Source organism: Musa acuminata, chromosome BXJ3-3 (genome assembly GCF_036884655.1).
Source record: "Musa acuminata AAA Group cultivar baxijiao chromosome BXJ3-3, Cavendish_Baxijiao_AAA, whole genome shotgun sequence".
Lineage (NCBI taxonomy): Eukaryota > Viridiplantae > Streptophyta > Magnoliopsida > Zingiberales > Musaceae > Musa > Musa acuminata.
Genome location: NC_088351.1, coordinates 1,905,089 through 1,926,736, shown reverse-complemented (window position 1 = coordinate 1,926,736; position 21,648 = coordinate 1,905,089). Strand labels below are relative to the sequence as shown.

Here is a 21,648-nt window from a genome sequence, read left to right as displayed (position 1 = left end):
GGTGGCAAGTCAACCACCATCAAGATTTGACTTGTGTCTTTTCTTATTTATTCTCATGTTTTTGCCCACGTCAGTTGCAGGAAATTTCCTCTACACCGAGGGATTGAGCTCATTTCATTTGCCCGATCGTGCTCGACCAAACACAGTTCGTCTCGCCAACGCAACACGCACAGCTATAAAACGACGACCCACAGGCTCCCAACTCTGCGTATTTTATTTGGGTTGACCCTATCTCTCTCACCTTTCCTTCCCATTCTTTTGACTTGTTATTCTCCCATGGATTGGGAGCTTTTTGTTTTGCAAGATTAGTTGGCTATCAACTAATTTACAATAATAATATGTCCTTTCAATATATATATATATATATAGCAACTGAGTCATTAGTCTCATTTACATACGTTCAAGTGATAGAGATGAAATGGCCATAAAAGAAAGACGTGTGACTCGGACTTGGTTTATGAAAACCCATGTTGACAACCATTAACTCGGTGGAGTCTGCCATTCGTGTGGACCAAAGTTATGAGGCTTAATCCACCCAGATGCCATCTTCTTCTCCCTCTCTCTTCTCTCTCTCTCTCTCTCTCTCTCTCTCTCTCTCAACTTGGCCATCAACATATATGCAATACATGCTTTGCATCCTTCGCTATATTCTTATATTCCTACCCCTCCCACCCCATTTGTTCTCAAATAATTGCGGAGTTGCTTTCACCCTCCCGCCCCACCTTCGCCAACGTATACACGTCCTTACAAATAGTGTACGTGCTGAGCCAACGTTCCACCGTCCACCCACTGATACTTCATCTCTCTCTCTCTCTCCACCATTTGTTTCTTTTATTTCTCCCACTTTTATATCACCGCGAAAGGCCACCCCCGGTCAGCAGACCCCAAGCCAGTTCCGTTGCGACGCGGCGGGCGGGTCTCCGACACGTGCATCCCACGTGATCCGAGACTTGGCGGGCTCGCTCGAGATTCGTGCAATCCGCCGGTGATGTCTGGAGAACCGTCAGATCTGTGGATCACGGTGGTTTATGGATCGGACGGTCGTTGTCGCTCCGACAAGTCGTCGGTCCCAGCTGCCGCTTTCCCGGTCTCGTTCCCTTGTCTTATTCGAATCCCTACTCGCCCAACGCTTTTGCGAGTTGGGGAGCGCACCGAGATAAAGATTCGGGCATGGAATCGGGGCCTTCCATTTCGGCCGACTCGCCACCGCGGTCCGCCCGTCCGCCCCCGATGCCAGCCCCCGACGGCGAGGGTCGCCGGGATACCCCGCCGTCATCCGTCGGCGCGCGCGAGATCATGGACGTCGACCTCGACCTCGACCACCCGGACTCGTGGCCGTTCGATCCGCTGGCACTCATTGCCAGCCCGACGTCGTTCCCGTTCCCGTTCCCGTCGCCTCCGTCCCCTCTGTGGCTCTTCGAAGACAGAGCCTTCGATGCATCTGCTCTGATTGCGGATTGCCAGCGACTCCTCGCGGGTTAGCTCTTATTTCTATTTGCTTGATAGTATCCATCTTAATAACGGTCTTTTCCTTCCTTCAAAAAGAAAAAAAAAGGACTCCTTTTTATAGTAAATTCATCTTATCAAGCGTTCTTAGGATAATTTGGTGATTATAATTTTACTGATCCTACTTGTTTCGTTTGAGTTTCTATTTCTCATGCTGTGTGCCACAATTCCTTTGTATCTGCAATAGAAGCTGGTTGCTTTGTGTAATTAGGGCATTACTTGCTCCTTGTGGTTAATTTAAGCACTAGGACCATTGAAGATGAGGGATTAGTTTGCAGATATATAACTTTTGATTTCAAACCGGGGAATATTGAAAAGATCTTATTTCGGTTTGAAGGCTAGTTGTATGGTGGTGTTTTATAAGTTTCGGTGGACTAGGATTCATCAAGAATTTATATATGAGCAAGCCAGGGTGCTGACATGATTATCGACGAGAGATGGCATTTTCGATTGAATCCTATGGGGTAAAAGCAGAAGAGTTATCTCGTTCTCTAGATACTGAGATTTTGGTTCCTACAAAGTCTGAGGGGTTTAATATTTTAGATTTGTGGGTTAAAATAACTGAAAAGAAAAGTTGTTGTGTGAGGGCACAAACAGAATGGTTCTAGCGTCAAACTCATAGTCATATTTTCGTCTTCTGTTTGGCAATACAAGAAATAACGTTATGCAACTGAAAATATACAGCATCTATTTTTTCATCGTTTCTTCTGTTGCGTACATTGTACAGTAAGCTGTTACAGTTCTGCAGCATCTGCAGATGCATTGATGATCTAGTTCAATAAGTGAATTTGTTACAAAATAATTACATAGGAATCTCTCTAAAATGTAGCATGATGATGCTTGTTCTAGCTGTTACTGTCAATTTATATGGCAGGAGAAGAGTAGGAGAAATTTTCAGGATCGGACTTCGTGCAAGGAAAGCATCATTACAGGGTTAAGGAAGCAGCTAGATTCCATTTCTCTGTTGAACTAAATGTAAAATCCCAGAGAATAGAGACTTACTAGAAATATAGAATATGCTGATGGAATTAAAGCTGTGACAATTGTTGGAAGATATATGGAAAACTTGTATTCTGTTGGAAAGGTATCTGAAAGATGTTAATGTAAAAGTTGCGATTTATTTTGTCTGTTGCTGATATTAGCAGTCTATGAAAGCTGATCATTTGGAAGTTGAACTGCTACTGCATGTTTACTTTTTTCTCTTGTTTGGATCTACTTCTAATTCTTTCGAGGAAAGATGAATAGTATTAGTAATCTGTATTTGCCTGTATGCTTATTATAACTGCTCGGGGAGTAGAGAGTTTTGCTTGGTATTGTTTGTCAATATGATCTTGGTTGATTATGCATATGTTCTGTAATATAAATTTCCAAATGAATGGAAATTACCATATTTTTACTTTTTATACTGTATGTGACTGTTCTTATATTTCTCTGTCTTGTTTGGATCGACTGTTCAGTTCTTTTAGGGGATGATGAGCAGTATTAGTAATCTTTATTCAGCCTTATGGCTACTATAACTGTTCCAAGAGGTGAGAGTTGTGTTTGGTAGTGCATGCCTTTATGATCTTGAATCATTTTATATATCTTGTATAGTGTACTTATCCATTTCAATAGCAATAATCTTGTTCTTTCCAAATAAATAAACTCTTTTTGCTCATATTTGGCATCATTATGCAACAATATTATCCTAACTTCAATTATATTTTCCATAATGTTATGATAATATGTCTCAACAGTCCTTTTGCAGATAAATCTGTACCTTAGAAATAATTTTACATAGAATTTTGGCTACAAATTGTTGGAGAAGTGATCTATTGTTATGAACATCAAAACTTTGTTGATTTATTTTTATTCATGTTCTATTATCTGGTGTGATTTGATAGCAGTTGCGATTTTCTTGTGTTAGCTTACGCCTTACTATGATTTAGAGAGTGCTACAATAATATCTGAATCTTGAATTCCTGCATCCAGGAAATTCTGAGACAACAAATGGAAATACCAATCGAGGTGACAACAAAACAGTGGAGGTTCAATTGTTAGCAGAGGACGATTCCAGTGCTCTGTACTTGATGAAAGAGAGGATGGCTCAGGCGCTTCGATACCTCAAAGAGTCAACAGATCAGCATGTGCTTGTTCAGGTATGGGCACCTGTGAGAAATGGGAATCGATATGTCCTTACGACTTCAGAACAACCATTTGTTTTAGATCCTCAGAGTACTGGACTCCTTCAATACCGGACAGTGTCTTTGAGATACATCTTCTCAGTTGATGGTGATGGAGATCTTGGCCTCCCTGGTCGTGTGTTTAGGCAGAAAATGCCCGAATGGACACCAAATGTACAGTATTACAGTAGCAAGGAGTACCCACGTCTTTGCCATGCCCTCAATTATGATGTACGGGGGACCTTGGCTTTGCCAGTTTTTGAACCTTCAGCTCAGTTTTGTGTTGGAGTAGTAGAGCTTATAATGACATCACAAAAGGTTAATTATGCTGGAGAGGTTGACAAAGTTTGTAAAGCTCTTGAGGTTGGTCATTTTTATGACGTTACTCTCCTTTACTCATTTATTTCATCCATTAGTGTTTTAGAAAGATGTCTTGGTTTCTATCAAGATTGTGAATATTTATAGCTTCTGAAGAAGAAAACATATATCATGATTCTTTTAGCTTTAGTTCATTAATTTACTACTGATAATACACATAGAACTTACGGTGGTTTCCTTCAATAACATTTTATAGATGAAGAAACAAATAAAAAAAGAAAATCTCTATATTCAATATAGCTAGAATAGAAATGATGCACTTCTTTTCAGCAGTTATTCTTTCAGATTATTTTCTCCTTCTATTTTTTCTAGGTTACAAATATATAGTAGTTCTATACAAGGCCCACATAAGGCTGTTGCCAATTTGTGGTCTGGGGAGGGTCACTGTATGTTGTTTTACCCGTACATAATTTGAGTATTTTCTTGTTGTAAATTATACTTCTTGTCGCACCAAAGCTGTTTAGTGTATGAAAAGGTATGTGCACCATATAAGTATCATTAGGTCTTATTACAAGCTACTGATTCCTGGGGAGGGTCACTGTATGTTGTTTTCCTCCAACTGTCTTCTTTCATTAATATATTCTCAGTTTTATGCAGGCAGTAAATCTGAAAAGCTTTGAAATTATGAAGAATCCATCTGTTCAGGTGAGTCACAAAGAAGAGTTGAGTAGACAAGTCCTTGGTCTTGTGCAGCATATTGCTGAAATTAAGCTCGAATGGCACATAAGACCCATGTCAAGCTGCACAAGCTTGTGCTGATCATAAGTCAGTCATATATCCAGATTCATATATGGCACAAACTTGGCACACACACTTGTATGTGGCCTTGATAATGTATTTTTTGCCATTCTTACAAGTACCCTTGTTTTTAATTAAAACAGATATGCAATGAAGGTCGCCAAGCTGCTCTGGCTGAAATATTGCAAACCATTGCTATGGTCTGTGAAAAATACAAATTGCCTTTGGCTCAGACTTGGGTTCCATGTAGGCATCGAACTATTCTTGCAGATGGTGGTGGTTCAAAAAAGAGCTGCTCCAGCTTTGATGGTAGTTGCATGGGACAAGTTTGCATGTCAACAACTGATGTTGCCTTTCATGTTATTGATGCACACTTGTGGGGATTCAGGGAGGCTTGCGTAGAACATCATCTACAAAAGGGTCAAGGAGTTGCTGGCATGTCATTTGCGTTACGCAGGCCATGTTTCTCTAAGGATATTACTCAGTTTTGTAAAATTGAATATCCTCTTGTACACTATGCTAGAATGTTTAAACTGCGTAGCTGTTTTGCCATATGCTTACAGAGCAGTTACACGGGAAATGATGATTATTTGTTGGAGTTCTTTTTGCCACTAGAGTGCAAGACATTTGGTGAGCAACAGGCTTTATTAAAGTCAATGATATCTTTGATGACAAAATGTTTTCACAGTTTGAGACCAAGCATTGATGTGGAACCACAAGAGGGAAAAGCCTTTGATCTTGACGTGTTTGCTATTGAATATCAAGAACTGGAACCTAAATTCATCAATATTGTGAGCTATGAAGGTCGTCATTCTGAATCCTCTGAAATTAAATCAAACGAAGGGCTCGATGATCCAGTGCATGAGGAAAACAAAGTTCCTGAAATCTCGGAAGAACATTTGACAGTAAATGCTAATGTTGGTAAGAATGGCAACATAGTTGTTGATACAATTGGTAGTGCCAGTTGTAGTTCTTCATTGATCAACAAGAAGAACAAACCACTTGAAAAAAGACGAGGAAAAGCTGAGAAAACAATCAGCTTGGAGGTTCTTCAGCAGTATTTTTGTGGGAGTTTGAAGGATGCTGCAAAGAGCCTTGGTGGTAAGCTTTTATGTTAACTGCAATCTTGATTTCATATTTTTTTGTGTGCATTCTTTATTAGTTGATCTTTGCTTACCTGTCTAAAGTCTAAACTATAATCAGATATAGTAGTTAATGTTGGTTGGTTCTGATCATATTACTTATTAATGGTTTTGATACAACTTCTGATAATTTACTCTTGCCTTTAATAAATTGTATACTGTATGTTTTACCTTTGCCAAATACACATCTACATCCACATCAAACAGATCTTCCAGTGCATTCAGCATATCTATATTCTTTATGCTATCTAAATCTAGTCATTCCATGGCTCCACAGTATGTCCAACAACCATGAAACGCATCTGTAGGCAGCATGGTATCTCTCGTTGGCCATCTCGAAAGATCAACAAAGTTAACCGATCTCTTTCCAAATTAAAGCAAGTTATTGAGTCAGTTCAAGGTGCAGATTCAGCATTTAATTTGACCACTCTCACGGGTTCACTTCCTGTTGGTGTTGGATCTACAACTTGGACTGCCAATGTGGATGAACTGAAACAGAGCAAAATTACCAAATCATTGCACCTTAGTGAAAGATGTAAAGAGACATCTATGCGTGGACCATCCTATACTGAATATCCATCAACTGGTCTACGAGAATCAGTTGACAGTCATAGCAACATACAACTTGAGCCTGGTAAGGATATCCCCTCTTCAAAATCTAGAAGCTCTTCAGGGCAAGGGAGCACAAGCACACCTGCTTCTGAAGGTTCATGCCATGGAAGTCCGATTAATGATACCCATGAATGTAATCAAATTGTTTCTTCCAACTTAGAGGCTGGAACTAAACCTTCATTAGATGCCACCAAGCCATGTGCTCGAGTTCCGAATGCTTTCGTCCTTTGCTCAACATCTGATGCTATTTTAATGGAACCACAAGCCACAATCGGTGGAATTCTTATCGGGGATTCTGGAAGCGCCAAAGATCTAAACATTATATGTGCTCCTACAAGGGAGGGTTGTCATGATGAAGATGTGGCCCCTGTTCCAGCAAAACCTGTGCAAATGCAAGATCTGGTAACTGTGACCATAAAGGCAAGTTACAAGGGGAACATAATAAGATTTCGACTGCCAAGCACTGCTGGTGTTGTCATATTAAAAAATGAAATATCGAAGAGACTGAAGATGGATGTCAGCATGTTTGACATCAAGTATATGGACGACGACCGCGAGTGGGTTACCCTGTCTTGTACTGCAGATTTGGAAGAGTGCATAGAACTTTCCCGACAATCAGGTGGAAATCCAATCAGGTTATTGGTCAGTGACCTGCATTCCAACTTTGGAAGTTCTTGTGAGAGCTCACGTGGACGCTAAGGAATTTCTAGCTCTACCTTGGAAGTTCGCTGTTGACTTTCCTTATTTGTTAGCTTGCTACATGTTGTCGATATTAATTGAATTGATTAAGTTGCTTAACTGAATTGTGCAACTACTACCTGTATTTTGTTGTTTATTAAGCGTAATGCAGTGTAATAGACAGTAAATATGTATTATGAAGCTGGAATGTGATTTCCTGATGTGACAAGGGCTCAGAGTCTTGGTTTTGTGTTTTCTCGAATAGCTTCTTGGTCCATGATTTAAAATGTTTCATCATCTACTGTTGTCCGATGTGTGTGAAAAGTTCACGAGTGTAACCTAGTATCAGATGACATTGGTTCCGTAGCTCTGTTTTTTTTTTGTCTTCTTTTCGTCACTATTTCGTGTATTAATTTTCTTTCTAGTTTGCAATTTTGGTGTCTAAATCTGTAAAAATCTTGATGTATTTGCTACCACAGGAAACTTGGTTGTTTTCTTGGTTAGCTTTTTTTTTTTTTTCTTTTCATGATTAAGTTGTCTGTAAGGAGCTGTTTTGGAGTTTCAGTTGTACATGTTGTAAACTACTAGACTGCATAAAATATCTGCTCATGAGATGTTCCTTTGAAGTTGTATTGCCTCATTCTTATGTACACTAGTTATTATTTCTATATAGTAGACAAGAGTATACATGTTTAGCTACTAAACCTCAGCATGCACATCAAGCTACATTTTTCATAAACCATTGGGAATAGGCGGTTTGATTCATTAGAAAATGTAATTGGAAGTAATTCTGGTTTGGTTTTCCAAAATGGTTTTTCTTTCGAATCAAAATCGTTAAAATTTGACTATTATATATATGTTTTTGCAATGATAATTTGTTCTAGTTCTAGTTCAGAATTGAATCGTTATTATCTGTTCTAGTTCTGATTGTAGGAGGGGGTGAGATGGGAACCGAAACAACTATGAAACCATTGATCGATTTTAGTTCAGTTTTAAATGATTCAATTCTTAATTCAAACCGAACCAAATTTGGTCCTATCAAATTATGAATCCAAATAGAGAAGACTTGTAGGAGGCAAATTTGCTTATAGGTGAGACCACCATACCAGACATTAAAGAGCAGCTTACCAACACTACACTCTCTCCATCTCCCCCTTTCACACACACCTCCACTCTCTGACCTTCTCTCGAGTGTAGGCTAACCTCCCAAATCTACCACCATCAATCTCTGCTTATTTAAAACTCGATTCCAATCCTAATCCTACCTCCTATGATCCCCAATCAGATCAACACCACACCAAACATGGTCAAGGCTTCTTCAAGACTCTTCTCTCTTCTTCTCCGGCTCTTAGCTGCTGCAGCCACCCTCTGCGCAACCGTCATCATGGCCACCAGTCATGACTCCACCACCCTCTTTGGCCTCACCTTGGACGCCAAGTTCCAGTACACTCCTTCCTTCAAGTAAGCAACGTATCTACCTCTCTCTCTCTCTCTCTCTCTCTCTCTCTTCTCCACTTCTCCTTCCACATTGCGATGTCAATTCGAGGTGCATCTCGGTGCAGGTTCTTCGTGGTGGCGAACGCGATCGGATGCGGCTATAGCCTCGTCGTCCTCTTCGTGCCTCCGACGAGCTCGCTGTCGAGGTTGGTCACCGTGCTCGACGTGGTAAGGCCAAGGAATTTGCATGCCAAGTCTGTGTGTGTGTCTCGTTAAAGAGCTAGCTAGATGTTTATGAATGTGATGTAGATGGTTGCGATGCTGCTGACGGCGGCCATCGCGGCGGCCGGAGCTTTGGCACAGCTGGGAAAGAGGGGGAACTCGCACGCCGGATGGCTGCCCACCTGTGGGCAGATTCCAAGCTTCTGTCACCACGTCATGGGAGCTCTTATCTGTGCCTTGGTTGGTGTCGTGGCCTACCTTCTTCTCCTTCTCCACACCATTCACACGGTGCTCACTCCTCTTTTCCCATGAAACCCATCTTAAGGTCTCCCTGTAAAGTCGACCATATATATATATCTCGGCTTGGTTGACTCCAACCAATTGGCTCGCTCTGTAACACAGTGTTTTTCCGAACTATTATTATTACAACAATAAATATATATTTATGATTTCAAGTGTCATAAAGAAACCCAACATAATGACTGGTTGTGTTGCAGCTGTTCCTATCCTTTGGACAATCCTACCAACTCAAGCACTGCTGGATTCCATCAAACGACTGCATCAATAGTTGAGCCTCGCAAGGCCAATTGCAAGCACAGTTACGGTAGTAACACAAAATGCCTACAGTCGAGGCAGGGCTTCTCTTCGTTCAGGATCTAATAATAGCAGGACTTTAGCTTCTCTTTGAGTGCTTCAGGCAGAAAGACTTGAGCCTCTCAAGGCCATCTTCTAGAGAGGACGGGTCCACGGCAAATGTGATGCGAAGCCAGTTCTTGAATCCCACAGCACACCCTGCCACACACAACTTGGAGCAGTTAATGGATGAACGAGAAGCTATGAACAAAAGTCCTACTGAAAGCAGATCACCTGGAAGAACAATTACTAGTTCCTCCTTGGCCAGCTTGAAGCAGAAGTCCATATCATCATGTATGCCCTCCAAACGAGATAAATCCAGTTTCACCTGCAGCTTGATGCATTGGACAGCAAGTTATGTATGAGCAAAGGGCCTCTGACAAAAGCCAGACGACGCCTTACCATCACGAACATGGTGCCTTCAGGTTTACTCGGGCAACTGATGCAGTCAATTTCCTTCAGTTTATCATAACAAATATCTGCTGTTTGCCTCAAGACACTGATGGTGTGTCTAAGGAAATCATCGTTAGTGTTTTTGATTATCTGAGGAATTGCACCCTTGAACACAAATGCGAGATTAAGGTTAGCATGACAAATCATACAAACTAGAAAGAACCATTATAGGAATCAAAATCCACACTCAAATTTAATCATCCAAAGGTGCAGTACATATGCTATACAGTAACTCACAGGTTGATGATTTATGTAAAGCGATCGTATCGAAATGGGATTGTTCTGCTGCCGGAACATAAACTCAATTTTCACAGGTTCTTAATGATTTAGATATTTGAACAAATATATTGATCAATGGTTTTCGCAATGAAAACGGCAGGTCGATCAGATATACACTATTGAGAACAAAGCATGTTACAAACACAGGAAAAAAGATAATCAACCTGCAGGAACAACAAGAGAAGACTGACAGTTCACTCCATGGTTACTCTTTGATGAGCAAGAAGAAGCAAAATTTACTTGCACAACAATAATATACTAAAGCAGCTAAACACACACACAAAATTTGCATGTGAATGTCCATATAAAGGAGGACGACTTCTTACCTAGGTAACCAACATAGTAAAAAGGTTCAAATAAATTTGTCGAAATGGTGCCTTCTAAAGACATGCACAAAAAAGGATAGCTTTCTTGACATGTTGAAATTTAGAACCTGAAATCTGTGGTTTAAGCATCACAAAAACCACTTTCTTTGTATGCACATTATCTGATTAATTTGCAAACCCAGTGAAGACAAATATTGATGCCTATTAATGTGTGGCACCCTAGTTTAGTTCTACATTGACCATGATAGAAGAATTGAGTTGATTAATAAAGTTAGATGCATCAACTAAAGTTAACTTTGGGTTACATTTTTTTTTTTGCCAAAGATTCAAGCCTATCATGTCAATCGGTCAATAATCCAATCAGGTAGGATCATGACAAATTGTATTAGATGACATTTGGGAACAACTCTAAAGTAAGACAATTTGAAGTATCTAACCTGAACAAAAGTTGCAGGATCACATGAGATATCGAGATAATTCTTAAGGCATTCCACAATCTGCAAAACAGAAAACTTAGAGAGTTGAAGAAGAAGCATCATAACTGGAAAAAGGAAATGAAGAACTCATATTGCATAATTTCTTTTAGATAGCATGAAACATAGTGGATTCCCCATGCATAAGTTACCTAGCTCAAGTAACTTCTATCTCAACAATATAATAAAAACAATCATAACCAGTAAAAGCAACAAATGAACAAAACTGGCCCTCTGGAAAAATGAAAAGGAGTCGTAAGGGTGCGAAATTGTATTTTTCTTGTAGCATTCCAATCACAAAGTAGCTGACGATGTTTTTACCAATTCTGTTTCACTGCATATGCATATAAAAACTTACCAAAACAAGCATCTCCAAGCCTTGCTTAGAGTACATACACAACAGAATATATTTCAGAAATAAGAAAAAATTGGAACGCAAACAAAAAACAATAAATTAGCCAAAGTTATTATTTTTTCCTTATGTTATGATCATCTTCTAATCTGAATATTTGCTATCATTTATTCAGATTAATTCTGCATTTTCAATATGAAAATGAGAAGATTGTACATCACCTTTGTCTGGTTAAGTACTCCATTAGGATCATTTGTAACGATCCAGCCCAAACGCCAACCAGGGACTACCCATCTCTTTGATATAGAGCCTAAAGTAAGAACTGGGACAACTTCACCAAACATTCCCATCGGTACAAAGGGGTTACTCCCAAAGGTCAAGTGCTCGTATACTTCATCTGCAATGATCATAATGCCAAGCTTCTTTGCAGTGTTGGCTACCTGAAAATGTTTGAGACGAGGTTCTAATAAGTCGGAGAACATATTGCAACATAAACCAAGAGACTACTTGCCTTGGCCAAATGTTGATAGGTAAAGGTGTTTCCACAGGGATTTCCAGGGTTGACAATGACCATAGCAACAGTGTTCTCATCTGCAAGGGCTTCCAGGCCATCGAGGTCAACCTCCCATTTACTCTCTGGGAGAAGATTGAAGTATCTGACCTCAATTCCATTATAGGCAGCTCGCGCAGCATAAAACTGATATCCTGGCCTGGGCAGTAAAATGTTTGCACCAGGGCGAGCAAGGACAGAGACTACTATTTCTATCGCTTGAGCACAACCATTTGTGAGGTAAACATCATCAGGGGATAGCTTGTAAGGGAGATCACCAGAAAGGTAGTCTGCAATTGCTCTGTAATATTTAACATGATAATTGTTGTTACAATCAAAATATGATGGTTATTAGCACATCAAATGCTAATAGAAGAAAGCATGATGTTAGGATAACCAATCTTATAGACTAGACTTAATAGCTTGATCTTCTCGTAGTGTAATATCAAACTCCTTTGTCATGTGCCTCCAGCCTATTAAATCTCAACTATTAATAGTTGATCAATCTCAACTACTAATCCAAAATATTGTAGTCAAGTTAGACACCTCTCAAGATCCTATAGACTAATTCAAATCTTCTCTCACTTCCAATTTGGGACTAAAATAAAGTATCACAATAATAGTCTCGTTAAAATGAAAAGGATGAACTCTTTGAAGGAGTGCTAAAGGATTTCATATAAAATATCAAAAAAATAAAGTGAAAACTAAGCCTGAAAAACATAGTTATCGATAAGAATAAATTTTCATAAACAGAAACAATAATAATTGAATGCAACTCTGCAAACACAAATGGCAAAGATATAGATTACAGAGATTTAATGAGAAAAAGGATTCGACAAAACCGATAATCTTACTGTCGCTACAATTAAAAAAGGAGAAGCAGCAAGAACATCTATTTGTTGAAGTGAGAAAACTCTTAAAAAGTAATAGCAGTAATAGAATTTTGTTGCACAGCCTTCTTTGCATAATGGTATAATCTGTTAGTTTGGCAAGTCCCATAGTCCCACATCGGGAAAATCAGACTTGCTGTCTCGTCTTGGAACTATAAATAAGGGCTTGGGCTTTGAAGTCAGATGCACCACAAGAAAAACCTAAGTGTTTGCTTTGGTTTAAGTCAATATTCATTTAAATAGTTTGGACTTATAGTTTGATTTTTCTTGTTTAGTATTTTCGGGTTTTTTTATGACCTAGGAACATCTTCTTAAGGTATTTGTAATTGTCCATCTTTTGCATTAGTAATTTGCTCCTCTTTCGTCCATGGATATAGGTCAAAGTCAATTGACCGAACCATGATGTTCTGATGTTCTTGTCTCGCTTTTATTCTTTTCATTTTATTATCTTATTGGGTTGCCAAAATTACCTTGTGGTAAATTTCCTGGGGCTAACTCTAACATAATCCTATGACCAAGCAGAAGAAGTCAAGTATACTCGATGTCCATGAACAGATACAGCATGCTAAAACAAGAACAAAGAAAAAGGACATCCGTTTCTTAGTTAAGACCAAGATCAAGCAAGAATAGAGAAAGGGGATCATCATCATCACCTTCTTGCGGGGGCGAGGCCGACGCAGGGAGGGTAGCAGTTGTACTGACCCGACCGGAGGGCGGAGACGACGGCGTCGACGGCCTCGGGAGCGGTCCGGAAGCAGGGGAACACCGAGGGGTCGCCGTGGCCCAGGGGGATCCTGGGCCGGGTGTCCTCCGACTCGTTATCTATGTTGGCCACGATCTCGGTGAGGACCCCTCGGACGGACAGGGAGGAGGCGGCCATCAGCGATTCGTTGGGCTGAAACCTCCACTCCCCAGCCGTGACACCGCCGCCGTCCTTCTCCATGATGGATCAGTAGAAGCAGAAGCTGATTTTTGTAGTGGGTATTTATTTATAGAGAGAAGACCTGCACGGTGTCTACAGTGCCCCTATATAACGTCACCAATGACGTCCTCTCAAGTCTCCAACGGCCGCTCCTCTCAAGTCTCCAACAACAAAAGGTTAAATACCAAATAATTTTGAGGAGATTCGGTTTTCTTATAATTTTTCGTAAAGGAAAAATCCTTTTTGTTTTGCTATTTCTTATAATTTTTTGCTTTTCAAAAAAAAAAAGGGTAAAAAACACTCTTCCCCTTTTCTTTTGGTTCCCTCTCACACATTCAAATCCTCCACACGTTAATACAAGTACAAAAGTAACCCATCCACTTCCAACGGCTATGTGAAATGAACGCATGCATTGATTTAAGAACCATCCCCTTCCAAAGACCACCCATCTCACTTCCCCTACATCCTCGCCTTGCTTTCCTCCGATTCCATGGATTCTCCACCACCTTCTACACCGCCCTACACTCGGTCCTCCGCCGAGCCACGGCTTCGGAGCAAGCCCGCCTCCCGCCTTGCGCCCGCCTTGGACGGTGGCGAAGGCCACAATGACACCCAGATCGTCCCCTTCCTCGCCACCCCGCCGTCTAGAAAGAAGTCGCCACTGTCGGCATCTCCGCTTCACCTCTCCTCCCATAGTCCCGTTCCTCTCAAAGATCTCCTCCTCCTCTCCCCTTCCCCTCGCCACAAGCCCAAAGGGCGGCTGGCTGTCGAGGAGAGCCTCGAGGTTGCGGCCGCGGGTGGGACTCCCCGCAGAAAGGGGAAGAGCAGAGCCGCCGCCGTCGCTGCGATGGGGCTCATGGGGTGCGCGTCGCCGAGGAACGCGCGGAGGGCCCGGAGGAGGCTGGAGAAGGAGATCGTTAGGGAGGAGAGGGAAATTGGCCCCGCGGAGGATGACGGTGGGAGGGTGAGAAGGAGGAGGCAGAGTCGGTCCAAGGTGGCCAACAAGGAGAGGTTGAGCCTGCTCCCTTCGGTGCCTTCTTCTCCCGGCCCAGCAGCAGGTACGCGACGATGCTCTACTGGAACACACAGCGATCCAGGGATAAAAATCTCATCTTGCTTGATCTTGATACGCAGAAGTCGGCGGTAGCGACGGTCGCAGCAGCGTAGATGGGTTACAGGAGCAGATCATCGAGCTTGTAATGTGGAAGAATGTCGCAAAATCCACCCTTTGGTTTGGACTTGGCTCCATGTTCTTTTTGTCTTCTTGTTTCTCCAAGGACTTCAGCTTCAGGCATGACTAATCTTGATCCAAGTTTCTCTGGATAGGGGATACCGTGGATTAGCAACACCGAAATCTTATCTTTCTTGGTTTGCTCTCTGTTTGCAGCATCATCTCTGCAATGTCTCACCTGGGTGTCATCATTTTGGGCGTAGCCTTCTTTAAGGATTCTGTTCCTCACAGGTTTGCGGCCATTCCTGCAGCTCTCTAAAAGAGTTTTTTTTCTGGAATTTTAGGTGTAACCGCTAGACTTAACAGGCATCAGCTGAAGACGACAAGGAAACTCCAGCTAACAGAAGCCGACGTCGTCGGTGCCGCACAGGTCATTCTGCCAGTGGCCAACGCCGCCCTCGCCAAGACCCAAGAAATCTTCTGCGGCGATCCACTGAGGACTCTGCAAGCATGTTTTAGACTCGTTCTCTCTTCTCCAACTCTGATGTCCAGTTCAAACTACTGACTCGTTCTACTTTCTGTTATCAGGTTGCTCCCGTTCTTCTATTTGGGGCCATGTATGGCCACCTGATAACCCTGCGGAGACTCCTCGCAACCGGTACAGCAAAAACTGTAGAAAGTTTGAGAATAGTATGAAACCATGACATCCAATACTGATTCTACAAATTGTGTAGGGTTTTTCTTGAGCTTTACTCTACCAAAACTCTGCTCCTGCTACTCACAGCAGATACATAACAAAGGTACTTGATCTATTGCCTATACTTTAGCTGGATAACAAGTGCTAAGCATCACAAACATAAATTGGTTCATTACTTCTCAGTTGAGAGTACGATAAGTCGGGTTCAAGAAGCATGGAGATGTTGTCCGCGCAAGAAATTAATAGCGGCATCAGCAGCCACAATGTTCTGGAACTTGTTCGGTGTGAAGTCACGCATCTTTGCAGGTACTAAGATCAAAGTTCTCTTCCAGCTAGAATTTGTTCTAATTAATCAGCAAATTGTCTTAAAAGTACATATGGTTGAGAGCATGCGATTGTGAGTTAATCAGATACATCGGGGATCGATATATATTACAAGCCTGAAGATATACCTGCATCATGCAAATATAGCTTGACAAATGCAGATTCACTTTGTGCATTTGTATGTTTTGATTACATCTGGGGGATGAATTGAGGACCCTTGAGGAGAATTGTGCTAAGAGGTTAAATAAGTCTTCATAGCTAGTATTGTTTGAAGAGAAATGACAAAACATATACATGCATGCCTTTGGACAAGGAATAAGACAGAATGAACAGATGTGGGAGAGATCAAGAAGATGCAGCAGGATCTTTTATCTGATAGACTTTTGGGCTTAAATTGCTGAGGAACAGAGACTGAAACCAAAGAAACTATTACATTTTTCATATGTTCCCCTTTTTTTATGGATAAGACTAACAAAGAACAAAATTCTTTTTGTATCACTTTGCTAATACTTTTTTTTAATCGATTTCTTTTTATTATTATTATTTCCACTTTATTGAATTTTAACTGCATTCATTTCCATTATTTTCAATGGAATAGAATAGATATGTTTCTCTTTATTCTTGTGAACAGAATTGTTCCATTATTTTCAATGGAATGGAATAAATGTTAAATCCTTTCTCTTTATTCTTTCTACTAATACTATATTTGCCATTTTCTGCAGCATTTATTTCACTGGTAATACTTAGGTATCACCATCAGCAAGTAGAGGATAATGGAAAGAGAGAAAGGAAGGAAGAAGAGCAGCAGGAAGCAGAGTTACAACCAGAACAAGTGCAAATGTGAATTGAGTAGTTGCTGCATTTCCCAGTGTTACAAAAAATCTTTGTATCAGAACCGTAACCTATTGCTAACTCTTGGAAGATTTAAGAGAGGCATGTTATCATTGTGCTCAAGAACAACATCTTATTCCCAAAAGAGCTATTTATTGCCTGCTGCATTAGAACATCATGAAGTTAAATGCATTCTTGAATTGCTCTATGATATTTGATATTCTCGAATATGTCAAAGCTCCTTAGTTGACAGTGCTATGGAAAAGCAAATATGACAGTGAAACATAATTTAGCAAAGTAATCTGAGATTGGCCATCTTATTCCCAAACAATTACATGTTTTGGTGATGGATTTTAGTAACAAAATAGCATGTTATTTTGCACAAAACTTTGTAGAGAATCGGTTTGTTCCAATCACAAGTTAATTGTTGAAAATAAGTTTACAGTAATATTTCTTTTTGTAGACTTAAATGTTTTCTGCCTGCAGGTTTGGTAAACTTCATTAATTGTTTTGGGTCAAAGGACTACTTTACTGCAAAATAAATTTGATCAAATTTCCAAAAACTTTAAGAAATATTAAAAAAAAGTGTTGTTAGCTCTAAAGATTATTTTTCTAAACATTTCATGTTCTAATACTTTAAAGGGCTATTTCTCTCGTAAAAAAAAGAAAACTCATCTTTTTGATTTTTTTTATAGATGATGTCTTATATGTTTTTTAGTTTTCACATTTGGTACTTTCATTTTCCTCTAATACCCTAATGACTCTCACTATCAGTGATGTCTCTTTTTTCTTTCGTTATGACGATGGTATTGATGGGATATAATACGAAATAACCATTGTATATGAACAAGTACTAGAAAACCATAAACGCAGCGGAATTAAAGGAAATCACAATTAAATAAAATACCAAGATATATGTGGAAAGCTCATTCAATGTGAAAGGTAAAAACTACAGGACAAACTAGAGATAACCCACTATAATAATAATGAATATATAAATCTCAATTTCTTGCCCAAAACCCTAGTAACAATCACAAGTGAATAACTATGATACAAAGATCACGTCACTATGCTCAATATCTAAATCCTCCATAATTCTCCCTAAGTAATCATAGGAAGAATTTACTATAGATTTGATCTAACCTAAGATGAGAACACTGTTGGATAATTGAGAACAATCTCTCTGTGTTGTTTTTGTTTTCTTCCCTTTCTTTCTCCTTAGATTTCTGTCTTTTTCTCCCCCCTTTTACTGCTGCAAGGATCACCACGTTGCTATAGTTTTTCTCCCAAAAACGCAACCACCTATCCTTCAAAACGTAGCCACTACACCCCCCCTTATATTGATCTAGGGTTAGGTCAAAGGGTAATAGGCTGTGGGCTGATAAAGCCCACTATGGGCTGTCAGCTTAATAGGTACTTCTTACTATCTTGGAGCTATTTTACTTTTGTGAGGAAATAACGGTGAAAGAAGAAGAAGACGATTATAACATGTGATAAAGTCTCATAATATGAAGGAAATAATGAGGTCTTACGGAGGAGAAGAAGGCAACGACTGGAAGTAACGTGTCGAAGCGACGAGGTAGAGACGATCACGACAAAGTGAAAGCGATGATAATAGATATCGGAGGAAAATAAAGACAATGAGAAAACTAAGAAAAATTAAAAAAGAAGAATTTTTATACGAAAATCATCATACATACGTGCAAGAAAAGTCAATAATGTATTTGTGCAATAGTGAGACAAGAAAACATACTATTTATCATAACGTCAATATGATATGATAATTAATTAATAAATCAGCAACTTAAATGGTTAAAACGAGATATTAGACAGTGAGATTAAATCAAAGTTGTTACGCCTTCAGATCGATTCCGTCGTACTGTCGTCGTCGTCGTCGTCGTCGTCGTCGTCGTCGTCATCCATGTCATAATCGTTGTCGTCATCGATCATCGCCTCCTTCCACCAAAATTCCAAAGGAGAATCCGAAAAGGTTGTCTCCACTAAATTGCGTCGCATCACCTCACCCCTCCATCGCACCCTATTTATGAGTCTACTGCCAAGGTTGGGTTGCGTCGGCAGGTCGTCCTCGTTGGAAAACTAGGGCTAGGGTTTCTTCGGATCGGATCGGATCGGGCGTCAATGGCGACGACGGCGCAGCAGCACGGCCACGAAGGGTCCAAGCCGGCCATGAGGAAGCCGGTGTTCACCAAGGTGGACCAGTTGAAGCCAGGGACCAGCGGCCACACTCTCGTCGTCAAGGTGGTCAGCTCCAACACGGTGCTCCAAAAGGGCCACGCCGCCTCTGCCCACCTCCGCCATACTCGTATCGCCGAGTGCCTCCTCGGCGACGACACCGCCTCCATCGTCTTCACCGCGCGCAACGAACAAGGTGCCCCTTCTCCCTTCCTCTCCTGCTGCCTTTAGCAGTTATCGGAATCCGATCCTAGTGATTGCTGGTAGTTGCTTTAGATCTTGTTTGTTCCTGTGGGTTATTCTTTTCCTTCTTTGATCCGCTGAAGAAATCGCATACCTTATAACTGCGTTTCTGTGGTAAAGGATGGTGTATGATCTTCTAGCATTAGGAGGGGGGAAAAAGCCCTCTCTTTAGGTATCGAGACTCCATGATCAATCGTGATCGGTTGATGTAGTACGTGCATGGCACTCCGAAAAGGAAACTTTGTGCTGTTGACCGAGCTGGTAGTCACTGTTCGATCTGTGATCTTATGGTTATCAAAGAATTTATTTCTTGCATTAATAGTAATGGCCCGCATATTTTATCATATCATCTTCTTTGTTGCTTTTAGGCTCTATCTATTGAATTTTATTGGCAACATCATCATTCTTGTTATGGTTGAATTTTGGTGATTAGAATCAAGGAGAAAAGTCTCTCGTGCTTAAAAAATATAGCAATCTGGGTCCCTTTTTTTTTGTTTGATTGCATTTTTTATTCAAACTAGTCTATTTTGTTGCTCTTAAATCCTATAACTGATGCTGTGATGCTACATCTGCCACGACGCCTGTAGCTGCATACATGCAATTAGAAGCCACCTTTTTCTTACCTTGCAACTGATGGATGAAAGAATAGGATCGGCAAAAAAAGGATTCCCGGCAATCACTTGATCCATATTACTTAAGATGATTTGTCAAAATATTGCTTCTGATTACGCAGATTAGAAGTCACAATTATCTTCGAGCTTAGTTGTTTCTTAAGATCAGGATGAAGTCTTCTCATGTTTAGATTCTTCAAACAACATAATCGCCTGTCAATATTCTGTGCATATGACAAAATATTTTAATAACCTTGTTATTTTAATAAAAAGATACAGAGGAGGAGGTTCCTCTGGATTTGTTATTTTAATTGTCACAACTCAATTCACATGGATTTCACGTTCTCTGACCGTCTTAACAAAATTCAATTCTGTCGCCCTTGTTGGACCCATACATTAGCTGCAAAAGTTTTGTGAGATTACTTTTCCATTTAATATCTATTAGAAGAACATGAAATAGGATGCACTGATACTCGTGCTTTTGGAAAGAAAAAAACAGACACAATGTGTATGGACCCAAAAGTTAATTATCTTATTACAACTTTTCTTCGGTGTACCTTGTTGTGACATGCAACTGTTTACCCTGTCTAGAGGCAACAAAAATGAGTACCTATCCGCAATGCATATGTAAAATTAGCATAGAGAAGGACCATGCAGTCGAACTTGGTTTTCCAGTAGGTTGTAGTTTTTGTCATCCAGGCAAAATTTCTTCCTCATTTTGGCTTGCTTTTGCTCAAATTGTTTATAGTAGTTATTTCCTTTTATGCAAATTTCTGAATGACTAATTTGAGTATATTTGGCGGTGAGGTTTTATCTGAGAAATGGTTAGCTATTACCTACTCTGGGAATGGCTTATATGAATCCTTTTACCGTCCTGGAAGTTTGATGTTTTACATTTAATTGTTGTGGGGCAAAGGATATATGTAACAACAATATTTTTCGCATATATGGGAATTTAGACAAAGCTATTTATATATATAGCAACAGTCTTTTGTTCCTTTAGGTGATACAAATTAATGCGTCAGTGATTAATGAATTCTCTAAACTGACAGTTGACTTGTTGAGATCTGGTGCTACTGTCATACTGCGCAATGCAAAGATCGACATGTTCAGGGGTTGCATGAGGCTGGCTGTTGATAAGTGGGGCCGAGTTGAGGTTACTGAACCTGCTGATTTTGCAGTGAATGAGGAGAACAATTTATCGACGGTGGAGTATGAGCTGGTGAATGTCGGCCCAGAATGAAGAGAAGGAACTATGCAGACAACTTTATCAGACGGCGTTGTTGATGGGGAAGCTTTTCTAGCTTTATTTTTCATAGATATCAATAGTATATGATTCCATCTGAACAATAGTTGGGAGTTATACCTCATTGGCACATATCTATAATATTCTGTGTATCTGTAATCAGAATGGCACATGATGGTTGATATCAATTATGATGCTCGTAACCATCTGCTGATCTTATCGAAAGCATGTTGCATTTTAATAATCAATTGTTGGTTCCTTTACAGTTTCTGTTAAATACTATTGCTTGGATTCAATCCACCTTTCTGTTTTTTCCTTTCAAAGCCTGAAAAGCATTTGAGAGGGGGAAGAAGAAGAAAGAAATGGGTGATGTGATGTTCAGGTATTCAAGATAAGTGGTAGGGAGGAAGAAGAAAGAAGAAGAGTGAGATATAATATAGATGAGACCAAGCCATAGGTACAACTCATTTGAAAGGGAAAAGAAAAGAAAAGAAACAATCAATTTAATAGAAGAAAGGGATCAGAAGAGCAAACCATCCGAAATAGACCAATAATCAGACCGGCATGTAAATCTAAGGA

The 21,648-nt window shown here is 40.2% G+C and overlaps 5 protein-coding genes across 5 annotated transcripts; 4 read left to right on the top strand and 1 right to left on the bottom strand.

Moving 5' to 3' along the window:
• The first annotated feature begins 1,131 nt into the window (after positions 1–1,131).
• LOC103977043 (protein NLP3) lies at positions 1,132–7,437 on the top strand. The gene is made up of 5 exons (XM_009392446.3): positions 1,132–1,477; positions 3,478–4,031; positions 4,644–4,691; positions 4,928–5,885; positions 6,204–7,437. The coding sequence occupies exons 1-5, from the start codon at positions 1,171–1,173 to the stop codon at positions 7,235–7,237; spliced, it is 2,901 nt and encodes a 966-aa protein (XP_009390721.2). The 5' UTR covers positions 1,132–1,170; the 3' UTR covers positions 7,238–7,437.
• A 938-nt stretch (positions 7,438–8,375) lies between these two features.
• Positions 8,376–9,330, top strand: LOC103977044 (CASP-like protein 1C1). The gene is made up of 3 exons (XM_009392447.3): positions 8,376–8,677; positions 8,779–8,881; positions 8,963–9,330. Exons 1-3 carry the CDS (start codon positions 8,487–8,489, stop codon positions 9,185–9,187), a joined length of 519 nt encoding a protein of 172 aa, XP_009390722.2. The 5' UTR covers positions 8,376–8,486; the 3' UTR covers positions 9,188–9,330.
• LOC103977045 (nicotianamine aminotransferase 1) lies at positions 9,293–13,792 on the bottom strand. The gene is made up of 7 exons (XM_065142010.1): positions 13,485–13,792; positions 11,899–12,242; positions 11,613–11,827; positions 11,004–11,063; positions 9,911–10,066; positions 9,743–9,836; positions 9,293–9,667 (listed from the first exon to the last, which is right to left on the bottom strand). Exons 1-7 carry the CDS (start codon positions 13,772–13,774, stop codon positions 9,549–9,551), a joined length of 1,278 nt encoding a protein of 425 aa, XP_064998082.1. The 5' UTR covers positions 13,775–13,792; the 3' UTR covers positions 9,293–9,548.
• A 368-nt stretch (positions 13,793–14,160) lies between these two features.
• LOC103977047 (reticulon-like protein B18) lies at positions 14,161–16,984 on the top strand. The gene is made up of 8 exons (XM_065143952.1): positions 14,161–14,811; positions 14,888–15,044; positions 15,141–15,215; positions 15,291–15,432; positions 15,513–15,582; positions 15,659–15,724; positions 15,805–15,927; positions 16,668–16,984. The coding sequence occupies exons 1-8, from the start codon at positions 14,244–14,246 to the stop codon at positions 16,787–16,789; spliced, it is 1,323 nt and encodes a 440-aa protein (XP_065000024.1). The 5' UTR covers positions 14,161–14,243; the 3' UTR covers positions 16,790–16,984.
• A 1,713-nt stretch (positions 16,985–18,697) lies between these two features.
• LOC103977048 (uncharacterized protein At4g28440) lies at positions 18,698–21,332 on the top strand. The gene is made up of 2 exons (XM_009392450.3): positions 18,698–19,165; positions 20,876–21,332. The coding sequence occupies exons 1-2, from the start codon at positions 18,916–18,918 to the stop codon at positions 21,064–21,066; spliced, it is 441 nt and encodes a 146-aa protein (XP_009390725.2). The 5' UTR covers positions 18,698–18,915; the 3' UTR covers positions 21,067–21,332.
• Positions 21,333–21,648: the final 316 nt, after the last annotated feature.